Raw genomic sequence first — 18,608 nt, forward strand, 5'->3', positions numbered from 1 at the left:
CATTTGAAGGCTGTTTGGGGGACTAAGACTGGGACTGGACTGGGACTTTCTTGCCCCGGCTGCTCCGGCTGTTTCTGCTGCTGCAACGCAGCGTCACCGTCACCGACAGCGTCGACGGCATTAAAGTGAATGTACTTTCAAACCAAAGATCCGGTTTAAAGCTGGCCCGGACAACAGATACAGCGTCAGACGATGACAACGACGTCGACGGCGATGTTTTCACAAAACGCTTGTGTAATATGGAGAGGGATAACCATACCATATAGCTCTCCCCCAAGAGCTTTTGGCTACAGCTTAGGCCACTAATTTGATATTTGTTATTATATATTTATGGGTATATATTTAAAAGTCTAAAATCCCCAATATGGGGCCTACATAGTAAATAGTAAATGGAAACGGGTTGCCCCGCTTGATTATCGCATTTGAAAATCCCCAAATAGACAGACTCCCCAGATCAATGAGCACTGATAGCCGAGCCCCGAAAAGGACGGGGGGCTGCTGCTCTCTGGGATCAGTCTCAGAATCAGAAATGAATGCCCTTATTTCGGAACGAGTACACTGATTCTTCGGGCCATTTTGTCCAGGCTATGAAAGAATTTCCAAAAAATTTCACCGCTTGAGTTATGAAGAGCTTCCATTGAACAAGATTGGTTTATTTTTTATTTTTTTGTTCATGATACACAAAGATTCGTTACACTTTCTAATTGGTGGTGGAGGGGGGACTTAAAGATGATCTTGTCAAAATTGATCGATTTCGTGGCTCTTTTGCGGTAAAAAAAATTCGCAAGGGTAGCATGCCCCAGCCTTTCCCTTCTTGCCACCAACAGTTTTTGGTGCGGTACACACTTGAATCACACACAGAGTCCCATCAACATCAACAACAACAACATCATCAATGTGCATTGTCGGTGGCGGGCTGGATGGCTGGCTGGCTGGCTGTGTGAGTTTGTATTGTACATTAAATTTCAGAGACTCGAAACCGAGACTGTGTGTAATAATTCGTCATGCTGGCCGCATTTGAACCCGCATAGCTGCTGCTGCTGCTGCTGCCTCAGCCTCAGTTTTTGCTGCCGGGTAAAGCCGAGCCGAAACCGGCGGCGGGCCATTCCCACTCCCCATTACGATTCCAATTCCGAATACCCCACAACACCGCCCCTAATTTGCAATGCCATTCAAGATTCTCTTAACTCCGATCCATGTTTCTCTTTGGTTCTCTTTGGGGGGGCCAGCCAGCCGATCGTGCTCAGTATCAAGTGGTTTTTACAGTTATATAGTATATATAGAGAAAAAGATACATTTGTATCTTATGGCTGGCACAAATATTTTTCGCCACTGACGACAACGACGCTTATTCATATATTTTTGTTTCTCTTTTATTATTATTATATATATTTTTCTTATTATTTGATTTGTGAATCACATCAAAAATTTGTGGGCTTGTGAGTGCCACAGAGAATGTGAGTCTGTGTGTGTGTGTGTGTGTGTGTGTGTGGTTGGGATGGGTGTGAGTCGGGTTGAGTGTTCACTGGAAAAATAAATTGTATCTCAGTTTGGTTAGAAGATACTAAAACGCCGGAGGTGTCTGTTAGTCTCGACTTTTCCGTCATTCCATCCGACTCCATCCGTCCTCTAGGCAGAAACTTGTGATTAGATTCCCCCACCTGTCATGGCATAAGGGGTTGATAATTTAATAACTTACCCTATGAATGAATTTTTGTTATTGCGGATTCTTCTCTTATCACTTCAGATTGCCTCAAATGAAAAAAAAAACCCCAAAAAATATATGCTGCCGTGTTCTTTCGTATTTGTAAAAACATAAAATATGATTTAAGGCTGACTATCAAGTTCTTGGAGATTCTGACTTTGAAAGGACACACAGGACTGCTTATCTCTCTGGGGTTAAATGACCTACAGCATATCTGGTTTTAGGGTCTCGCCCTCGATTCCCAGAGGGGCTGGTTCTCAACTCTTATCGTTAATTATTTTTAGCATAAGTCCAACATGCCAGAGTGTACTCTCTTCAGCATAAAAATGCAATTTGACATGCGTGAACATAAATCGAAAAAAGATATTTATGCTAATGCTTTCTGGGCACAAAAAAAAATCTACTTTTTAGGCTTCAATTAGCCCCGGAGTCTCGTTTTCGTTTTCGGATAAAAGTTGATAAGTTCTATTTATTGTGTAGCTACATTAAGCAAAAAATTTCTCTTGTTTAATGACATACTATTATTAGCTTTATGAAAAAGCAGCTGTGCCTGCGGCTTTTGTATATTCCTCTGAGGAAAAATACTGAGAAATGCATAAGAACACATGTATGTATGGCAAGACATCTAAAAATATGGCCACATGTTTAGATAGCTTTCAAAACGATGGCTATATGGCTTTCCCACAAACAATTTATTCAGCAGGACATTGATCTCAACCAGGAGCTGCTAATTGAATCAGACATCCGAACACTCAGTCACTTGTCAGATTGAGACTCTTCCACGAAAATATACCTACTACGGAATATTATTTCTCGCTGAAAGCGACATCTCAGAACACTTTCTGACTGACCTAGTTTCGTCATTATCACTTTGTCAAAAGCAACCTATAAGATCGAGGCCTGTATCCGTCGTACCTGCCCGTTTCGAGATACAAATACGCATTTACGTTTTTTGTCTAAAAATAAAAAATGATCTCATTGTTGTTTACATCTTTCGTCTACTCCCTTAGGATGTGTTCTAAAGCGATCGTGTCATCGTCATATTTCTGGACACTTATTTTTGGGGACTGGGACTGGGACTGGGGGGATCGTGAAAAAGTATCTTTAAACGATATTAACACAAAAAATTGTCAATAAATGTACATACATGGGGATTGTAAATTAAGCATTTTTTTTATATCGAAGTGTGGGGCGAAGTGTGTGTAAGTATTTTATGGTGTGGTGTGCTGTGGTTGTGTCAACATACGCAACGTCGCAGACATTTCGCCGTCGTTGTCGTTGTCGTTACAACTGAATCCACATACCGTCAGCGTCATGTGCATTGAGCCATCTTTTGTTCTAGCTCGATCGATGTTTCCAGTCATCCATCCACCCATCCATCCGACCGTCCGTCCATCTGTCCATCTGTCAATTGCATTAAAAGCAAATATCGCTTATAAGAAATGGGCTATAATAAAGTATCGCCCGTCCAACAACAAAAGATTGGTTACGTTTGCACTTGTTTAAACAATTTCATATAAACTTCCACTCACTACCTGTTCCTCCCCTTGTTGATTTTATTTTTATATATATATATATATATTTTTTTTTTTTATTTTTTCTTATTAATTTTGTTAATTTTTCTTTTTTTCCCCCTTACAGGTGCACGATAAAGTTAACCAGCATAGTCCAGTAGCGACTGCGAGTATTTCTGTCTTATCGTCTTTGGAAATGCTTGACAATAAATTAGATTTTGTGCAAATTCTCTCGTCCGATCGATCCACTTAATAGTGTCCGCCATGATATTGCAAATAATTGAAAGACTGAAGAAATACTGAAGAAATACACCTCGGGCAACTCGCAACTTTGTGTGATTTATATCATAACAAAAGCTAAAGGGAAGAAAGAAAGGCTACCACGAATATTGGATACTCTATAAGAACAAATAATAACAAATAAGATAATATCATATATCATAGTAATAGATTTAAGATGTTAGAGAACTTTAAGAATCTAATCATAAATAAATTGAATAAAAATATTTATAATTTATCTATATAATATTATTATAGTCTATTACATTATTAACTCTTAGAACTTTATTAAATTTTTGTTGGTGTAGAATAGAATCTAATATTTATTATTTACCAGACATATCAGAAAAAATCAAGTACTTAGTATGATTATGAATGAGTTTCATTGATAATGTCGTCTACGCTTTTGACAAAAGAACCTTAACCTCCTCTTAGGTGATGGACGATAATAGAGGTATTTGGTTAGCTGGAAGAGTAGCTTTTAGCCGTGTCATATTATCCGAAATCTTTTCCTGCTCGACGTCTTCTACCACAGTGGCTATCCATAAACAAAATACGGCCAATGCGGCGGTTGTTGAGGTCAATGATTTCTGTTGCGTTGTCTTTTTCACGCTTTTGACGCTTTTTGTATGTTGTTAGTGGCGTGTGTGTGTTTGGGGTTTGAGCTTCGGGTATATTGAATATTAATTTTGAAGTTTTGCGGCTTATGTAAATATATTCAGCAAAAATGAGTGGAACCATCCAACGCTGTAATGTCGATTCTGCAAGCAAGTGATGACATAATTGGATGGCAGTCCATAGTAGCAGCAAGGAATGCTGGAGGGGATGTGATTCACAAAGTCTAGATTCTGGAATATTTTGTAATACATTGAACCTTCGATGGCGTGAAACTTATGCATGTTATCTTGAAGGTCTCTCTCTTGATAAAATGATATTTAATTAGACTAAAAAGAAATGCATGTCGGCGGGAAAGAACCACACAATTATGCCCATAAATAAAATGGTGAAGTCACAGACTGCTCTCAGTAGAGGATCCAACCCGAAACCCACAAAATGTCCAAATATTTGATGTACCTTTGTCTGGTGCTGGTGTGGAGGAGTCATCCATCCAGTGCAGATCACTTCGATGAGTGCGATGGTGTCGAAGACGAGACATTCGTCCAGAGCTGGGAGAGCTGTCAGTCGTACGTCTATTGCCAGGGTGAGGACTCCGTTAAAGGCGATTGCGACGACGGTGAGTACTTTGACGGCGAGACGGGGGGCTGCGATGTGGCGGCCAATGTACAATGCTTTCTGGACGAAGTCGATGAGCCAGCAGAACCGGAACCAGAACCCGAACCGGAAGAGCCCGAAGACGGCAACGACTCAACGCCGCCGACAGAAGCCCCGTCGCCTCCGATACAGGAGCCCCCCACCGAGATAGATTTCCTTGACATTGCTCCGGTGGTGAAGCCAAACTGTCCCTTCAGCGACGATCCCAGTCAGGTGATTCTAATGGCCAGCAATGAATCATGCAGCAATTACTATCTGTGCTACCACGGGCATGCCATGGAAATGCACTGCACCAATCAATTATACTTTAATTCAATCACCGGACAGTGTGATCTCCGAGAGAACGTCCAGTGTGCGGTGGGTTTTTGTATTATTTTGATATTGATCTGCGAATTAGTCTGGGAATGACATGATTATTTTTTCAGATGGACGATCCGAGAGACCATAAATGCCTGCCCCACATGACAGAGTTCTTTCCGCATCCGGATAAGTGCAACTATTTCTATTACTGCATCAAGGGCTTCCTGACGCTGCAACAGTGCCCCTTCTACTACGGCTGGGACATCGAACGCCGGAGCTGTGTGCAGATAAATGTGGCGAAATGTTACGGAAACTCCAAGCGTTCTTAGAACCGGAAACTCCCAGTGACTCTTCAAAAAACTCATTTTCAACTCCGGTGGAAGTTGTCTAGTTTAGTCTGATAAGATCCGTCTTTAATGATAAGTTACACGATTGTAGAACATGAGACCTTTAATTAAATATATAACTTATTTTCGAAAGAACTTGACTTGTCAGAGCCCGAGCTATAAAAAGCTTAGCGCACAGCACTCCACCCACCACAAATCTCGAGAATGCAGAAATCTTCACGCTTTGACATTCTGCTGATCGCCTATGGCCTCCTAGTCCTTTTCTGCGCCATCCACGGATTAAATATTACAGAATGTAATGGACGGACTGGAATTGTTAACAACACCCTGCTCTCCAACTGCAGCTATTCCTACCTGAACTGCTCCGGAGCGGATTCATTGTTCTGCTCCACAGCCACCAATTGTAGTGCCAATTTCACTTGCAACGAAACCATTGTGACGCCTTCGAACCCGGAAACTCCAACCCTAGCAACGGACCCACCTTCACCCACCCAGTCACCGTCCGATGTGCGACGTCAGTGCCGGCAGGGTGTAACGAAGAGGTTCAGTTACCCACAGAATTGCAACTACTTCTATTACTGCGTGGATGGATTTCTGCTGGTGGAGCAGTGTCCCATAGGATATGCCTTCAATGGCGATACCGGAGCATGTGGGGGACGCCTTCAAAATTTCGTTGACTGTACGCTAAAGTGAAAACAATATATATTAACTGAAATCACTTTTAATTAAGCCTCTATTGTCATGTCAAATTAATTTCATTAAAGCTAGAAAATAAACTGAATTTAGAGTCTTATCAGCGAACAAGCACGAGGAGTCATAGTCCCACCTATAAAGACTGCCACTGATCCGAGAGAGGAAAACAGTCGAAAGCCTATATATGTGGCAGTTGATACTTCTGGCCTGCCTGCTGCCTGGCCTCCAGGTGCGGGCAGCCTTCCTGGAGGATTGCAAAGGGGTCATCATTCCCAAGATACCAAACGAAAACAAGGAGTGCAGCCAGTATGTTCATTGCGATGGCGATAACTCTTATTACTGCAATGGGGATTGCGATGAGCCGGTACAGTGCTATCAGGAAGATGAGGAAATCACCACAGAAGCACCACCACCCACTACTACAGCTCAGCAAACCCAGGAGGTGTCTTCAGAAGAGTCTACGCTGGTCAACACTACAACCTCAACACCGGCTCCACCCCCAGAAACCACTCTTCCACCCACAACCTCCAATCCCATCACCGATGCTCGAGTGCACTGCAGGATCAGTGGCGTAAACGGGGTATATCCCTATCCGGCAAACAGCAACTACTACTATCAGTGTTTGGGTGGTTTCCTCCTCCTACAGCAGTGCCCGCAGAACTTTTACTTCGAAGCGGTTCAAGGACTGTGTATTTCCAAAAAGCCCTATCGTTCATCGGTCTTCCAGCTATAAGATTCATCTGTATCTTTATCGTAATGTGTGTAATAAAGTAGATATGGAACCGTGTTTTAGGCAAATTAATTTCAGATAGGCAAGACTTCGATTTGAGATGCGAGGTAAGTTCCAAAAGTCTGATTACTCACCATATCAGTTGATTTTCCGAAACGAAGCCGAGAAGATGCTAAAACTTTGGCAGTACTACCCGATATTTATCCTGGTCCTTGGCCAGAGCCAGGCTGATGTCTTTGACGAGTGCAACGGAGCCGATAGATTCAGCTTTGTTGAGTCGCCCAAGAGTTGTGCACATTACATATATTGCGATGGAGATGACTCATACGATGGGGAATGTGAGGACCGCGAGTACTTCAGTGCGGAGTTGCAATTGTGCGAGCCCATGGGCGATATAGATTGCCGCTCGGGCTTGCCCATACCGGCAGAGTCCACAAATAATACACCAAACTCTGAGAGCGCGCCGGCTCCGTCCGAGAATAATTCCGGACCAGAAACAGAGGTGGTTAGCTCCACCGTAGCCACTACTTTAAGCACTACAGTGGCTCCTCCGGGTCCATCGGTAACTGTGACATCCCGCCCCCCAACTAACGAAACTGGAGGCACTATCTCCACAGGACTCTACCCCAGCATAGAGGTGGCCGTGACCACTCTGTGCCCCAGGCAGGACAATCAGAGCCGTATCGTATTGATGCCAAATAGAAACTCCTGCTCGGACTATTTCATTTGCTATCAGGGGGATCCTCTTCCCATGAGCTGTGCGGCCAGTCTGCACTTTAATTCCCGTTCTGGCAAATGCGATCATCCCGAGAATGTCAAATGCTTGGTAATGTGGATCATCTATTTATATGCTATTTTATTAAAATGTATTTAATTTTCTTAGTCAATGAGTTCCAATCCACGAGAGCAGTGCAAACGGCATACCATCGATGTGTATCCTCATCCGGATAATTGCAATTATTTCTACCAATGCCGTCTGGGTTTCTTGATTGTCCAGCAGTGTCCTTTCTTCTATGGATGGGACTACGAGAAACGATCCTGCGTAGCTCTAAGTCAAGCTAAATGTTATAATAAAGTGCAACAGAGGTTATCGAAATAAATTAATATATTACCGAAAGAGATTTATGAAATTTTGAAGTTCAAGGACTTGAATGATGGCGGGAAATATGAAGTGGGGTTTTCCACTAACTATGTTTAAAAATATCTATCTTCTTAGTCACGTCAAGGTTGGTTTCTTTACCCTTCATTCTAACCAAAAATGATATTGGGAAACTTTGCAAAAATAGAAATAGGGAATGATAAGGAAACCCATTTTATCTCAGAAACACACTTAACCTTGAATGGTTCTCAAATTTGCCAGAACCATCTTGTGAATCACGTCAGAACCCTATATTTTTTCAAAATATTGACCATGTTTTGAAACATCTGCCAAAATATTTGACGAAAATAGGCCAATGTACTAGTTTGATGGGAAATGACCGATAGACCAAAGTTACAAGGACAAACTTTAATGAAACATGGCAAATTGCTTTTCCACTATCTCCATTTTTTAGCTAATCTCTTCAGTTCCTTTTCCTGGGGGTTTGAAATTGAAAAACCTTCAGCCAAGTATTATGGACATATCTGGAATATTTTATCAATCGCACATTTTTGGCAAATCAAAATAGAGAATTCTTAAGTTTGGATGTTGTTGTTTCCAAGAGACGTTATCAAATCTTCTTACACGCCATTCGAAATGTTAATTTTCTGATATTGAGGTTGTTTTTTGACGCCGTTTCCATGGCATATATGCCTAGTTCTCCGGGCATTACGAAATTAGAATAAAACTGCGCTTTACGGGAGGCTGACACACAAGATGATGCTTAATACGATATCAGGTTAGTAATTGAAGATTCAAAAATGCTAGAAAACTAAAAGATTCCATTACAGTATTCATTTATTTGATGGGGAGCCATCTCCTAGTTTCTGGACAAAGGAACTTGAAGCTCTCGAAGCCCACCAATTCGGTGACCATTCGCCAGAGCGGAGGACGCATCTGTTCGAATCACTTGGTGGGTGAATTTGTGGAGCATGCGGAGGACTGCCACATGTTCTATCTGTGCGTCGATAATGGCGATGCCGTCCTTGCCTCCTGCCCACCCACAATGCTCTTCAACTCGGAGAGTCGACTCTGCGATGCGGCATCCAATGTGCGTTGCAGGAATGCCACGGACTCATCTGGAGAAAGCAATCCTCCCGGAACCGATGCCAACGATCTTAACAACATGGTCACGGATGTAGACACCTATTGCGCCACGTTAGCACAACAGCAGAGCAGTGATCGCATTGTTTATGTTGGCAGCTCCAGCAGCTGCAGCAAGTACTACATCTGCTACTATGGCCAGGCCATTTTGCAAGAGTGTAGTTCGCAGTTGCACTGGAATGCGATGACCGGCAAATGTGATGTTCCGGAGCGAGCACAGTGCACGTTGGGCGCCCAGGAGGAGGAGAGGCCGTCGAGTGGGAGTTCTACTTTTGGCCCAAGTGGAGCACTTTCGAGTGATCTCATCCACTGTCCGCCTTACGGACAGCATCTGTATCCGCACATGCAGCGATGCGAATTTTTTATATACTGTGTCAAGGGCCATGCAAGTTTGCAGCGTTGCCCGTTTTATTATTTCTTTGATGTATCAACCAAAAGTTGTCAGTGGTCGCGCACGGCTTTGTGTGTGCGTGATTTAAACTTGACACCACAAATAAAATAGATATTTACAGTAAGAAATTTATATGATCGTTTATATTCATACAATTTGAATTTACCGCAAAAGAAATTGAATGAAACCAACAAATGGTGTGTACACACTGGCTCTCTTATCAGTTTGTTCGATTCTTTGGCTGGTTTTTAGGTTTGATAAGAAAATGTGAGCTGTATAAAGTTATTTGTTTAAGCACTATCTAACTTTCTTACTTTTATTTAATAATAAATAAACTTTTTTTGGAATTTCATTAACACCTGCAATTTTGTTATCGCCGACCAGCTGATTTGCAGCCCTGGTGTGCCACGTGCTATCGATAGACTGTATTTAGAAGAAGAAGAAATGGGTGGAAAGACAAAACAAGCACCGCGCACCAAAAATAATGCAAAGGTAAGGCGTAATTGCCATTAATTATACAATCTAGCAGTAATATAATGCAATGCTACCCTTTAGCCGTCGAGCAGCAGCCGGACAGCTGAGCTGCTGGGCAGCTCCACGCCCATTTTCGTGGGATTTTCAGCGCAAGCGGATGGCGGTGGACTGGTGCCATTTGCTCCGGGATTCGCCAGCGCTGAACAGATGCCGGATAGTTTCGATGCGGCGATCGATCCCCAGACCCAGATCATTCTGCGTAAGCTCTCCAAAAAAGACCCCATGACCAAAAAGAAGGCACTCCAGGAACTGCAAGAGCTCATAGAACAGTCTGACGTGGATTCGCTGAAAAACATTCTACCCCTGTGGCCGAAGTACTACCTGAACCTCGCTAGCGACCCCGAGCACAATGTGCGCGAACTTACGCAAACAGTTCTGCAGTTGCTCATGGCCAAGTGCAAGAAGGCGATGGCTCCGTACCTGAAGTTGCTCGTTCCCGTTTGGCTGGGCAGTCGCTTCGATACCTACGCACCGGCGGCCAGCATAGCCGGGCAGTCCTTCAAGGACACTTTTGCGGGGAATGCGAACCGTACGCGAGAGGTATGCCTGCATTGTCAGGTGGAGATTTTGGAGTATGCCACCCGCAACCTGACCTTCCACACAGCTGCCACTCTTTCGATTGGGAAAAGTCTAACACCAGAGGAGGCGGAACAGAAATACCAACGGGTTGTGATTAGCAGTCTGAAACTTTTATCTTTCTTCTTGGAGAAAACGTCACAAACAGAGGAGCTGAGCCAAGTCAAAGAGGGATTTAAAACGCTAGTGGCGCATCAGAAGTTCTGGAGCTTCGCCAAACACAAAGTACCGCCCATAAAGTAAGTGTAGATATGGTGTGAACTGAGCAGATTATATTACAAAATTGTTTATCCCTTCTAGGGCTGCCTGGTTCGAGTGCATCTACCATATCCTGCAATCGGTTCCCCTCTTGGAAGTGATCTTACCTCAAAAGTCTCAGCTTACAACACTCTGCTTCCAATTCATCGACGACTCTGATCCGGTTGTGGCTCCCCAAATATGGGGCTGCGTTTTGTTACTGCAGAACAATTACGACGACTGGTATGCTTCACTCAACATACGCAAGGCCCTGCTACCGAAACTGTCCAACCTGCTCCGCAATGGCTTTAATCGCAATGCCCAAGCCATCTGCCCTAACCTGCTGCCTTTTCTTTCCAAGATAACGCCTGCTTGCCTGCAGGATCTGGACGTTTACGAGTTCTACCAACGCTTCTTTGATGACATGAAGCTGGGCATCACGGAGAAGTTTGATCCTCCGTTGTCCAAGTCGGATTGCACTGTTATCCACAATGCCTACTTCGAGTGTCTGCGCTTTCTGTTCCAACAAATCAATAACAAAAAAGAGAAGGAAACGAAGGAGGAGGATTTTGCCATTAAGTTGCTAGAAACGAATATCTTGGAGCCCATCAGCTGGCTGCTGAAGAGCGACAGTGCCCATGTGAAAAACTTCTTCCAGCATAGCTCTGCGTTGGTTGCTTTCTGGGATCGCCAGATCCACAATAAGCTAGACAACGGCGGCCTGTACGCTAAGCTTCTGAATCTATTTTGGACTAAGATCTTTGAGCTGGTTACCAAAGACCTGGCAGCCGAGGAGGTGGATGAACAGCTTCTTTCCCACGTCCTGCTATTGGTGCAGGATCTGCATGTGGCCAATCCCAGTCTGGAATCACCTAGTGTCAAGTTTGCGGAGGAGCAGGGCGAAAAAATTGAAAAAAGTGAACCCACAACGCCGGTAAAGAAGGCCCAAGAGGCGGCTGCGTTTATACAGAAGGAGCTGAAACAGTTGGTTGTGAAGCTGGTGAGGATCTGCCTGGACAAAGCCAGCGGAAGTGAGAAGGGCAGCTCTGCCACCCGATACGTCGAGCAAGTGCATACCCTCACCAAAATGTTCAGCGATGTCAACTTCTACAAGAGCTTGACTGATCTCGGAGAGTTGAGCAGCTCTTTGGACAGATTCGTTAACCTACTGAGTCAAGTAAACGAAGAGGCTTCTGAATCGGTCGTGGAGATCGTGTTTGAGATTCTGCCTCTGCTGGAAGCGGATCAGCGCTTTGATTATATCGAAAAGAAGCTTCTGAAGGTCAGCTATTTGAAAAATAATTTATTTTTATAAATTTTAAATAATGTTTCCCTTGCAGCTCCCACAGAGTCGAGTTCAAAACCTTCTTCTCCACCGACTTTTGTCCTACCCACTCTGTACGGAGCCGGCTGTAAGGCAGATGCTAAGTAGTCCGGATACCTGCGCCGTAATTGCCCGGATCGCCGAGGAAGTTGTGGTGGACAATGATAGGGAAAAGCTGAACCTGCTGCACAAGTGCTTCTTCCAAACCGACACAGGAGATATACTCATTAATGCTGGAACGGTGGACAAAATACTGGTGGCCATGAGCGGGCCCCTGGAGCAGCCGGTGATAGACAATACGGTGGAAGTGTGCGGTAGCTTTATTGCTCAAATAATGCCTGTGATTTGCACCAATGACAACTCGTCTCTGGAAGTGCGCCAGAAAGTCTTTCTGAGGCTCTACAAGTTTAGTTTAGAGCACCAGCCGGAGGACTATCTCTCCGAGGACACTCTCTGGGAGATAACCACGTGCTGGCAAGACGCACTCTCCAGTAAGGACATTGAAATCGACGATGACATGCTGAGGACTTGTGCGAGCATAGTTGAGGACTTGGCCAGAAGCCTGGAGGTAAATGCCGAAAACTTGGATAGTATGGCGGAGGCGATGGCCAAGTTTGTGATCTGCTCCACAGAAAATATCGAGGATGAGGACAAGCGAATGGAGCGCATAGATGAGACTATAGCGGCTCTGCTGGAAACTCCCTTAAAAACAGCCGAAAAGGTGCAGCAGTTTGAAAACCATGTGGTTCTTTTGGAGGCCTTGGCAGGGACCGTCAGCGCAGGAGTTGCTTTCGACAGCGGATCGATGGAACCCAAAGAGATTTATCCGTTAATCCAGCGCTCGACCATTAACTTGGCCACACTCAACAAGCTGGTCTTTAAATTCCCGTCGTCCAAACCCCCCAACGACCCCGAGGATGAGCTAACCGAAGACTATTGTGATCCCAATGCCGATGTTCTGAAGAAGTGGAGCGAGCCTCTCATCGCAGAAGTCCTGCAGTGCATTCGTGTGGCAGGTGCTGCCGGGAACTGGCAGAAAGTCGCCGAATTGCCGTCCGTCACCGAGGAACAAGTTATCATTTTGGTGGAAAAAGTGGAGGACTTTATGGGCAATACCAGCGAGTTGGTCGGCATAGTTCAGCAGCGCCTTCGGCAAGATGCAGTGGCGCAACCCAGTGTTATAGGCTGCCGTCTGCTGGGTTACCTCATTCATCAGTATGCCGATTTTGATGAGAGTGCGCCCATTCTGCTGCACGAGGATTTGTCCGACTCACTGGTGACCCAGGGCGCTCTAAAGGTCTATGCCATGGCTCTGCAGTACCTCCTACCCGAGCTATCGCAAAAATCCATTGGGCTTACTTCGGCCATAATGCGAACAGATCCACCCGAAATTTGGATCAAAGCTGCCGTTTTCCGCGCTCTGCTTCTCAACAATTTCGAGTCGGATGTAAATGAGCAATCGGATCGCAATATCATTGCCTCGGCGGTGCAGTTTCTGACCAGTATTGGAGAGAAACAGAGCGTACAAAAGGATTTGCTTCATTACAATGTGTAAGCTTATAAAGTAACTATATCTTATCCTCACTCTATTACTCTTTTTTTTTTAGAGAACTTAAACAACAACCCTACGAGTCAGTTCTGAACACCGTGGAGTATATTAAACTACTCACAGAGGTCCTTAAACGGTTTCCCTACGAACTTAGTATCAAGAATTGGGATGCCATTCGGATTGGCCTCAGTTCTTGGGTGCTGACTGTCTCAAAATCCGTAGCTCAATATGATGATCCTAAGGTGAGTTCTTTTTAAACAGGAAAACATCCGTAAAGTAATACTCTTCTGATTACAGACTAGCTTGTTTGTGGTTTCTGTTTATCAATTGTTTGCCGCCCTGATTGAGTTCATACGCTCCGAGAAGCAGAAGAGCTCCACGGAACTGCTCAAAAATATGATCGATGAATGGGAATCTCTGTTCGCCAAGGAAGTCAATGTGGTTCTGTTCAAATCATACTATCAGTTGACCCACGAGGCGAGTGTAGAGCCAGGATTCCAGGCTTGCTACGAGGCCGTACTGGAACATCTTACTCCCACTCTTGAACTACTGGACTACAGCTTTATTTATGCGGTAAATATTATAAAAGTAAACACGTACTTTAAAGCTTCTAATAAATATCTTTTTTCCTTTCAGTTCTGCAAGTCCAATAGTAAAATTAGTCTGGATCATCTCTGCAATTTCCTGTTCAAGCAGCTCTACAGTCGCCAGCACTCGGTTCGAATTAGTGCTGTGTTTGCCTTGAAACAATTAACCCCACACTTTGTGGCCGATGACATCGAGTTGAATGAGAAACAAAGCGAAAGCATGGACGCCACTACCGCGATCTCTAGATGGCATTTCCTCAATCGCTTCGAAGACTACTTGACTCGTTACGATGCCCTGATCAAAAAATATCTGGACGAGTTCACTTTCAAGTTGTCAGAGTTGGAGGATCTTGAACCCATTGATAGACACGACGCCCTAAGCTACCTCTTCCTGTGGGACTGCATCATCAACGCGTGCGCCAAGTCCCCTGTTGCCCTGCGATCTGTCTACACCAACTGGCTAAATGACAACAAATACGAAGAGGTGTGAAAGACCACTTTTTTTTAAATTACTATTGATTTGGGAATGCACTCTAGAATTTCATTACATTACAGAATTTCCTACACTTTCTATTCCGCGCCATGCCGGTGGACATCTTAAAAAATCACGGTGCTAAGGTGCACAGCAACGGAGTTTACAAGGAGCTTAATTGGTCCCAGTTGAAGGGTAAGTGGCTTTAAGCTATCAGTGTCTCCTCTGAGCCGGTGTCGTCGTTTAAAACGTCTGGCAAGTAGTCCTCGCCATAGCCATAGTCGTCGTACTCGCCATATCCGCCCTCCAAGTCGCCCATCATCTCCTCCTCTTCTGGTATATCCGACACAGAAATGTAATCCGACAAGGGTACAAACTGTTCGGGATCGTTCTCTGCCATCATAGGACGCTGGACAGGTATCTGTTGTGGCGCCAAGTAGATGTTCAAGTTCGAGATGAACTTGTTGATCCAAACGGTTAAATTATTGGCCAATATCCTTTGATATTCGCGAAGATTACTGGTGGTATAGAACTCTTGATCTGGGGGAGGTATTCAGATGTAACTGATCCTAGTTGCAGGAAGATGAGGGATATTACCTGTAAACTCCCGTAGCCGTTCTAGGATGACACAACAAAGTGGCGAGTTCTCGTCCACAATAAACTGATCGTTCAACAGGAAGTCCTTCATTTCCTCAAACAAGACACAGATCATCTTTTGCATTTGTTTGCGCTGGCGCTGCAGGATGCGCTTCTTGAGACCCTTGCAGCGTCGCTGGAGCACACGCTTAGCAGCCCGTCGCTGGCGCATTTCCTCTTCCATGTACTCCACTGCCTTTTCCATGCTCATGGCCTCCACGGGGGGCTTCGCCTTCATCTGATTCTCCAGGGCGGCCAACTGTCGTGGCGCGAGAACCTCTCTAAACAGATTAAATGTGTCGACAACTCGCAGCGGATGCGGATCGGCTAGACGCTCGATACGAGCTGTACACTGGTTGACAAAGATCTTCTTGGTGTAGTAGCGTGCCTGCTTGCCCAGCTGGGGCGACGAGAAGTCCTTTTTGGGCGTGGCCAGGAAGCAGATGTGCTCCTCGCGCGACAACACATCTCTGTCGATGATAATCTGGCCGGTGTGCTGGCAGGGAACATAACAGGGATGGTAGCGCGGACAGACGCAGATGAACCTGCAGGTCAATGTCTACGTTATTTGTTGGTATCATAAATAATAAACTTATAGATTTTTTGTTTTATTCGACTTATGATCAAGCCACTTAATCGTTCGAACCTGTACAGTCCTTGGGTGTCGTGGAGGGGATACTTGACCAGGCGCTTTATGCGTTTACTGCGTGGCTCACGGACATGGACCATGGCAAGGCGGGCGTTCAGCTCGTCGGCCACAGTGGGTCCATCCAGGGCAGGATCATCCTGCTTCTTTTTCGGTTCTGGACGAGTGTCGCACTGCGCCTTTAGAAAGTTGATGGCCTCGGCCACCGTCTTCGGTTCGCTTTCGAGGTGAATGCGCTTCGGTGGTGGCATTTCGGAGGGCACCTCCTTGAAGTTTACTGGCTTCCCGGAGGTAATCATCGCAATGTTTTAGACACAAAAACCAAAAATGAAACAAAAACGATTTAATGGGAGAAGACGATCGAACGTTACGAACTCTACTGTATATTAATATTATTTGAAGAGTGATGATGTGAAAGACAATTCATAGCATAGCATGATCTGATCGAAAATATGTATTTCCAATAATTTTGCAGATCAAAAGTTGCCGCTGGATAGATATGTGTGCCACCTGTACACGGAAGTGTTGCGTAAATTGCCGGCCGTGGTACGTCGATGGTGGAACGCCACCCAGTCCAGGCAAAAGAATTTCGTGGATAACCTCACCACAAACTATGTGAGCTCCCTCATCTGCACCGAAGAACTTAAGGCAATCGCCAACCGGAAGGAGAAGCACGAAAATATGCAGGTGAGTTTTAAGGTTTGATAAGATTCATGGGAACTTGGTATCTTGTTAGGCTTGGATTACTTCAACCTCCATGTACGTCCGTAGACCAAATGCGACGATAATGCAGATCAATAGAACGACAATAGTGGTCAGACGAAAAACCTCTAGGGCCAACATTTTCAGCGATTCGAGGCTATCCTTTTGCAGATATTTTCAAGTCCTTTCAGGGAATGCTGTGAATCGCCTAAAAAAGCACAGATTACTGAGAAAAATTGTCTCAAAATTCAATATATTTCAGGTCACAGTTCACGCCTCTACCCGCGAAGTGCTGGCCGTTTATGCCATCGATGAGGCACGCATGGAGCTGGTGATTACGCTGGCCCCCAATTATCCTTTGGGTGCCGTAAAAGTGGAGTGTGGCAAGCAAATTGGAGGAAGGGCCTCCTCGCGCAATGTGGGCATGCAGCTAACCATCTTCCTCACCCATCAGGTAATGTATAATAAAAATGTAGGAATTTCACCAACTAACCATCTTAAATCTTATAGAATGGCACCATTTACGATGGCCTCACCATGTGGAAAAACAATCTGGACAAAAAGTTCGAGGGAGTGGAGGAGTGCTATGTATGCTACACAGTCATCCACCAGGACACTTGCCAGCTGCCAAAGCTCACGTGCAAAACCTGCAAAAAGAAATTCCATGGACCTTGCTTGGTTAGTTTCTTACTTAGTCTTCAATAGAGTATATTCTAACTTTTTTATTCTTTCCTTTTTAGTACAAATGGTTTACCACCAGCAGCAAATCCACCTGCCCCATCTGCCGCAATGTCTTTTAGGCGGAACATGCCACGTTTCATCTTTAGTTGGCAGAAAGTATTAAGCAAAAGGCACAACACCAAATCCATTCGCTTAGGCTACAAATAATGGTCTCCCCTCAAATTATAAATCAGCAATATTAATAAATTCGTCAAATGTTTGAGTGTTCATCGAGTGTGTTAAGTCCAGGGATTATATCGATCAGAAATAAATGTATATAACATAAAAACCTAAAAACTTAAATACTTAAATACCTAATAATAAAATTAAATATAAATTTATTTGAAAACAAAGCAGGCAGAATGCTTGTGTGTCAGATTTGGTTGTGCTTTCCAACTGGTTTCGTCAGTCTATCCTAAATCTGTGTCGAAAGATATACAAATAATAGAAGCTCTCAAATATTTAGTATATTTTGGATTTCGATTTTTGTGGATAGTACTTTCGGAAAACGGAAAAATAAAATTATTTCGAAATTTATTTCAAAACATAGTAAGCAAGTCGGCTTGTTGGTCAGAGTTGGTTGTGATTTCTAATCGGTTTCGTCAGTCTATCCAAAATCTTGCTCTGAAAATATACAAATACGAGAAGCGCTCTAATATTTTGTAAATTTTTGGATTTATTTTTGAGAAGTTCTTTCCATGATGACGACCCGTGTGGGAATCATTGGACAATGTCAGTTTTGCCACCGGCTTGTTGCTATTGATATGCGCCCGGTGAACGACGTGGACGTTTCGGAAGTCCGCAGCTTCGCCCAGATGCGCAAGGAAGCTGTTGCTAAAATGGAGGCCGCACTGGGATCTAACCAGGTGACTGAGAATGCTGATTTGGGAATGGACGAGGAACCGGGATGCAGCGGTTCTCAAGTCGAAAAGCAAGTGTCTGTCGAAGAGAAGACTCAGAAGGCGTATGAGAATCCATTGAAGAAAATCACCGGAACTATCATGAGATTGGTCAGGGATGAGTTTAGACGTTCACCGGGACCGGATCAGGAATCGTTGGAGGATTCCAGTGCCAATGCCGAGGTCATTATGAGCATGTTGGCCGAGGAGGAGCGCATTGTTGATGAAATTCGTTCGCAGGCTGATAAGCGTA

At 44.4% G+C, this 18,608-nt stretch overlaps 8 protein-coding genes across 9 annotated transcripts; 7 read left to right on the top strand and 1 right to left on the bottom strand.

The window, feature by feature from the left end:
- Positions 1 to 2,203: 2,203 nt before the first annotated feature.
- Positions 2,204 to 4,284, top strand: LOC26514671. Its single transcript, XM_044715026.1, is given in 3 exon segments — positions 2,204 to 2,907; positions 3,347 to 3,479; positions 3,482 to 4,284. Coding segments are annotated over 2 exon segments (105 nt in total). The 5' UTR covers positions 2,204 to 2,907; positions 3,347 to 3,415; the 3' UTR covers positions 3,523 to 4,284.
- Positions 4,285 to 4,413: 129 nt separating this feature from the next.
- LOC6507096 (peritrophin-44) lies at positions 4,414 to 5,552 on the top strand. Its single transcript, XM_001956640.4, has 2 exons — positions 4,414 to 5,127; positions 5,196 to 5,552. The coding sequence occupies exons 1-2, from the start codon at positions 4,552 to 4,554 to the stop codon at positions 5,397 to 5,399; spliced, it is 780 nt and encodes a 259-aa protein (XP_001956676.1). The 5' UTR covers positions 4,414 to 4,551; the 3' UTR covers positions 5,400 to 5,552.
- A 30-nt stretch (positions 5,553 to 5,582) lies between these two features.
- On the top strand, positions 5,583 to 6,198 carry LOC6507097. Its single transcript, XM_001956639.3, has one exon. The coding sequence runs from the start codon at positions 5,622 to 5,624 to the stop codon at positions 6,108 to 6,110; it is 489 nt and encodes a 162-aa protein (XP_001956675.1). The 5' UTR covers positions 5,583 to 5,621; the 3' UTR covers positions 6,111 to 6,198.
- A 30-nt stretch (positions 6,199 to 6,228) lies between these two features.
- Positions 6,229 to 6,879, top strand: LOC6507098. The gene has a single exon (XM_001956638.3). It carries the CDS (start codon positions 6,295 to 6,297, stop codon positions 6,841 to 6,843), a length of 549 nt encoding a protein of 182 aa, XP_001956674.1. The 5' UTR covers positions 6,229 to 6,294; the 3' UTR covers positions 6,844 to 6,879.
- Positions 6,880 to 6,940: 61 nt separating this feature from the next.
- On the top strand, positions 6,941 to 7,967 carry LOC6507101. The gene is made up of 2 exons (XM_001956637.3): positions 6,941 to 7,666; positions 7,724 to 7,967. Exons 1-2 carry the CDS (start codon positions 6,941 to 6,943, stop codon positions 7,937 to 7,939), a joined length of 942 nt encoding a protein of 313 aa, XP_001956673.2. The 3' UTR covers positions 7,940 to 7,967.
- On the top strand, positions 7,960 to 9,594 carry LOC6507100 (probable chitinase 10). Its single transcript, XM_032454556.2, has 2 exons — positions 7,960 to 8,717; positions 8,770 to 9,594. Exons 1-2 carry the CDS (start codon positions 8,696 to 8,698, stop codon positions 9,582 to 9,584), a joined length of 837 nt encoding a protein of 278 aa, XP_032310447.1. The 5' UTR covers positions 7,960 to 8,695; the 3' UTR covers positions 9,585 to 9,594.
- Positions 9,595 to 9,856: 262 nt separating this feature from the next.
- On the top strand, positions 9,857 to 17,684 carry LOC6507099 (E3 ubiquitin-protein ligase listerin). Its single transcript, XM_001956634.4, has 12 exons — positions 9,857 to 9,965; positions 10,029 to 10,822; positions 10,884 to 12,102; positions 12,161 to 13,695; positions 13,752 to 13,935; positions 13,991 to 14,266; positions 14,330 to 14,764; positions 14,836 to 14,947; positions 16,510 to 16,721; positions 16,999 to 17,190; positions 17,247 to 17,414; positions 17,477 to 17,684. Exons 1-12 carry the CDS (start codon positions 9,918 to 9,920, stop codon positions 17,534 to 17,536), a joined length of 5,235 nt encoding a protein of 1,744 aa, XP_001956670.1. The 5' UTR covers positions 9,857 to 9,917; the 3' UTR covers positions 17,537 to 17,684.
- Positions 14,768 to 16,445, bottom strand: LOC6492930. 2 transcript variants are annotated; one of them, XM_001956635.4, is made up of 3 exons: positions 16,035 to 16,445; positions 15,350 to 15,933; positions 14,768 to 15,292 (listed from the first exon to the last, which is right to left on the bottom strand). In XM_001956635.4, exons 1-3 carry the CDS (start codon positions 16,331 to 16,333, stop codon positions 14,958 to 14,960), a joined length of 1,218 nt encoding a protein of 405 aa, XP_001956671.1. In that variant the 5' UTR covers positions 16,334 to 16,445; the 3' UTR covers positions 14,768 to 14,957. The 2 variants fall into 2 exon arrangements, with proteins under 2 accessions (XP_001956671.1, XP_044570959.1); XM_044715024.1 differs by having other exon boundaries at positions 15,350 to 15,947; positions 16,035 to 16,177.
- Positions 17,685 to 18,608: the final 924 nt, after the last annotated feature.

This window comes from Drosophila ananassae, chromosome 2R (genome assembly GCF_017639315.1).
Source record: "Drosophila ananassae strain 14024-0371.13 chromosome 2R, ASM1763931v2, whole genome shotgun sequence".
Classification (NCBI taxonomy): domain Eukaryota; kingdom Metazoa; phylum Arthropoda; class Insecta; order Diptera; family Drosophilidae; genus Drosophila; species Drosophila ananassae.

Bases quoted from the DNA above. Each gene is read 5' to 3' on its own strand.
- LOC6507096 (XM_001956640.4), top strand. From the start codon at position 4,552: ATGTCCAAATATTTGATGTACCTTTGTCTGGTGCTGGTGTGGAGGAGT. The intron at 5,128-5,195 runs GTGGGTTTTTGT...TTATTTTTTCAG, and splicing joins GAGAGAACGTCCAGTGTGCG to ATGGACGATCCGAGAGACCA.
- LOC6507097 (XM_001956639.3), top strand. From the start codon at position 5,622: ATGCAGAAATCTTCACGCTTTGACATTCTGCTGATCGCCTATGGCCTC.
- LOC6507098 (XM_001956638.3), top strand. From the start codon at position 6,295: ATGTGGCAGTTGATACTTCTGGCCTGCCTGCTGCCTGGCCTCCAGGTG.
- LOC6507101 (XM_001956637.3), top strand. From the start codon at position 6,941: ATGCGAGGTAAGTTCCAAAAGTCTGATTACTCACCATATCAGTTGATT. The intron at 7,667-7,723 runs GTAATGTGGATC...TAATTTTCTTAG, and splicing joins CCGAGAATGTCAAATGCTTG to TCAATGAGTTCCAATCCACG.
- LOC6507100 (XM_032454556.2), top strand. From the start codon at position 8,696: ATGATGCTTAATACGATATCAG. The intron at 8,718-8,769 runs GTTAGTAATTGA...ATTCCATTACAG, and splicing joins GATGCTTAATACGATATCAG to TATTCATTTATTTGATGGGG.
- LOC6507099 (XM_001956634.4), top strand. From the start codon at position 9,918: ATGGGTGGAAAGACAAAACAAGCACCGCGCACCAAAAATAATGCAAAG. The intron at 12,103-12,160 runs GTCAGCTATTTG...TTTCCCTTGCAG, and splicing joins TCGAAAAGAAGCTTCTGAAG to CTCCCACAGAGTCGAGTTCA. The intron at 14,267-14,329 runs GTAAATATTATA...TTTTCCTTTCAG, and splicing joins ACTACAGCTTTATTTATGCG to TTCTGCAAGTCCAATAGTAA.
- LOC6492930 (XM_001956635.4), bottom strand. From the start codon at position 16,333: ATGATTACCTCCGGGAAGCCAGTAAACTTCAAGGAGGTGCCCTCCGAA. The intron at 15,934-16,034 runs GTTCGAACGATT...ATTGACCTGCAG, and splicing joins GACACCCAAGGACTGTACAG to GTTCATCTGCGTCTGTCCGC. The intron at 15,293-15,349 runs GTAATATCCCTC...TACCTCCCCCAG, and splicing joins ACGGCTACGGGAGTTTACAG to ATCAAGAGTTCTATACCACC.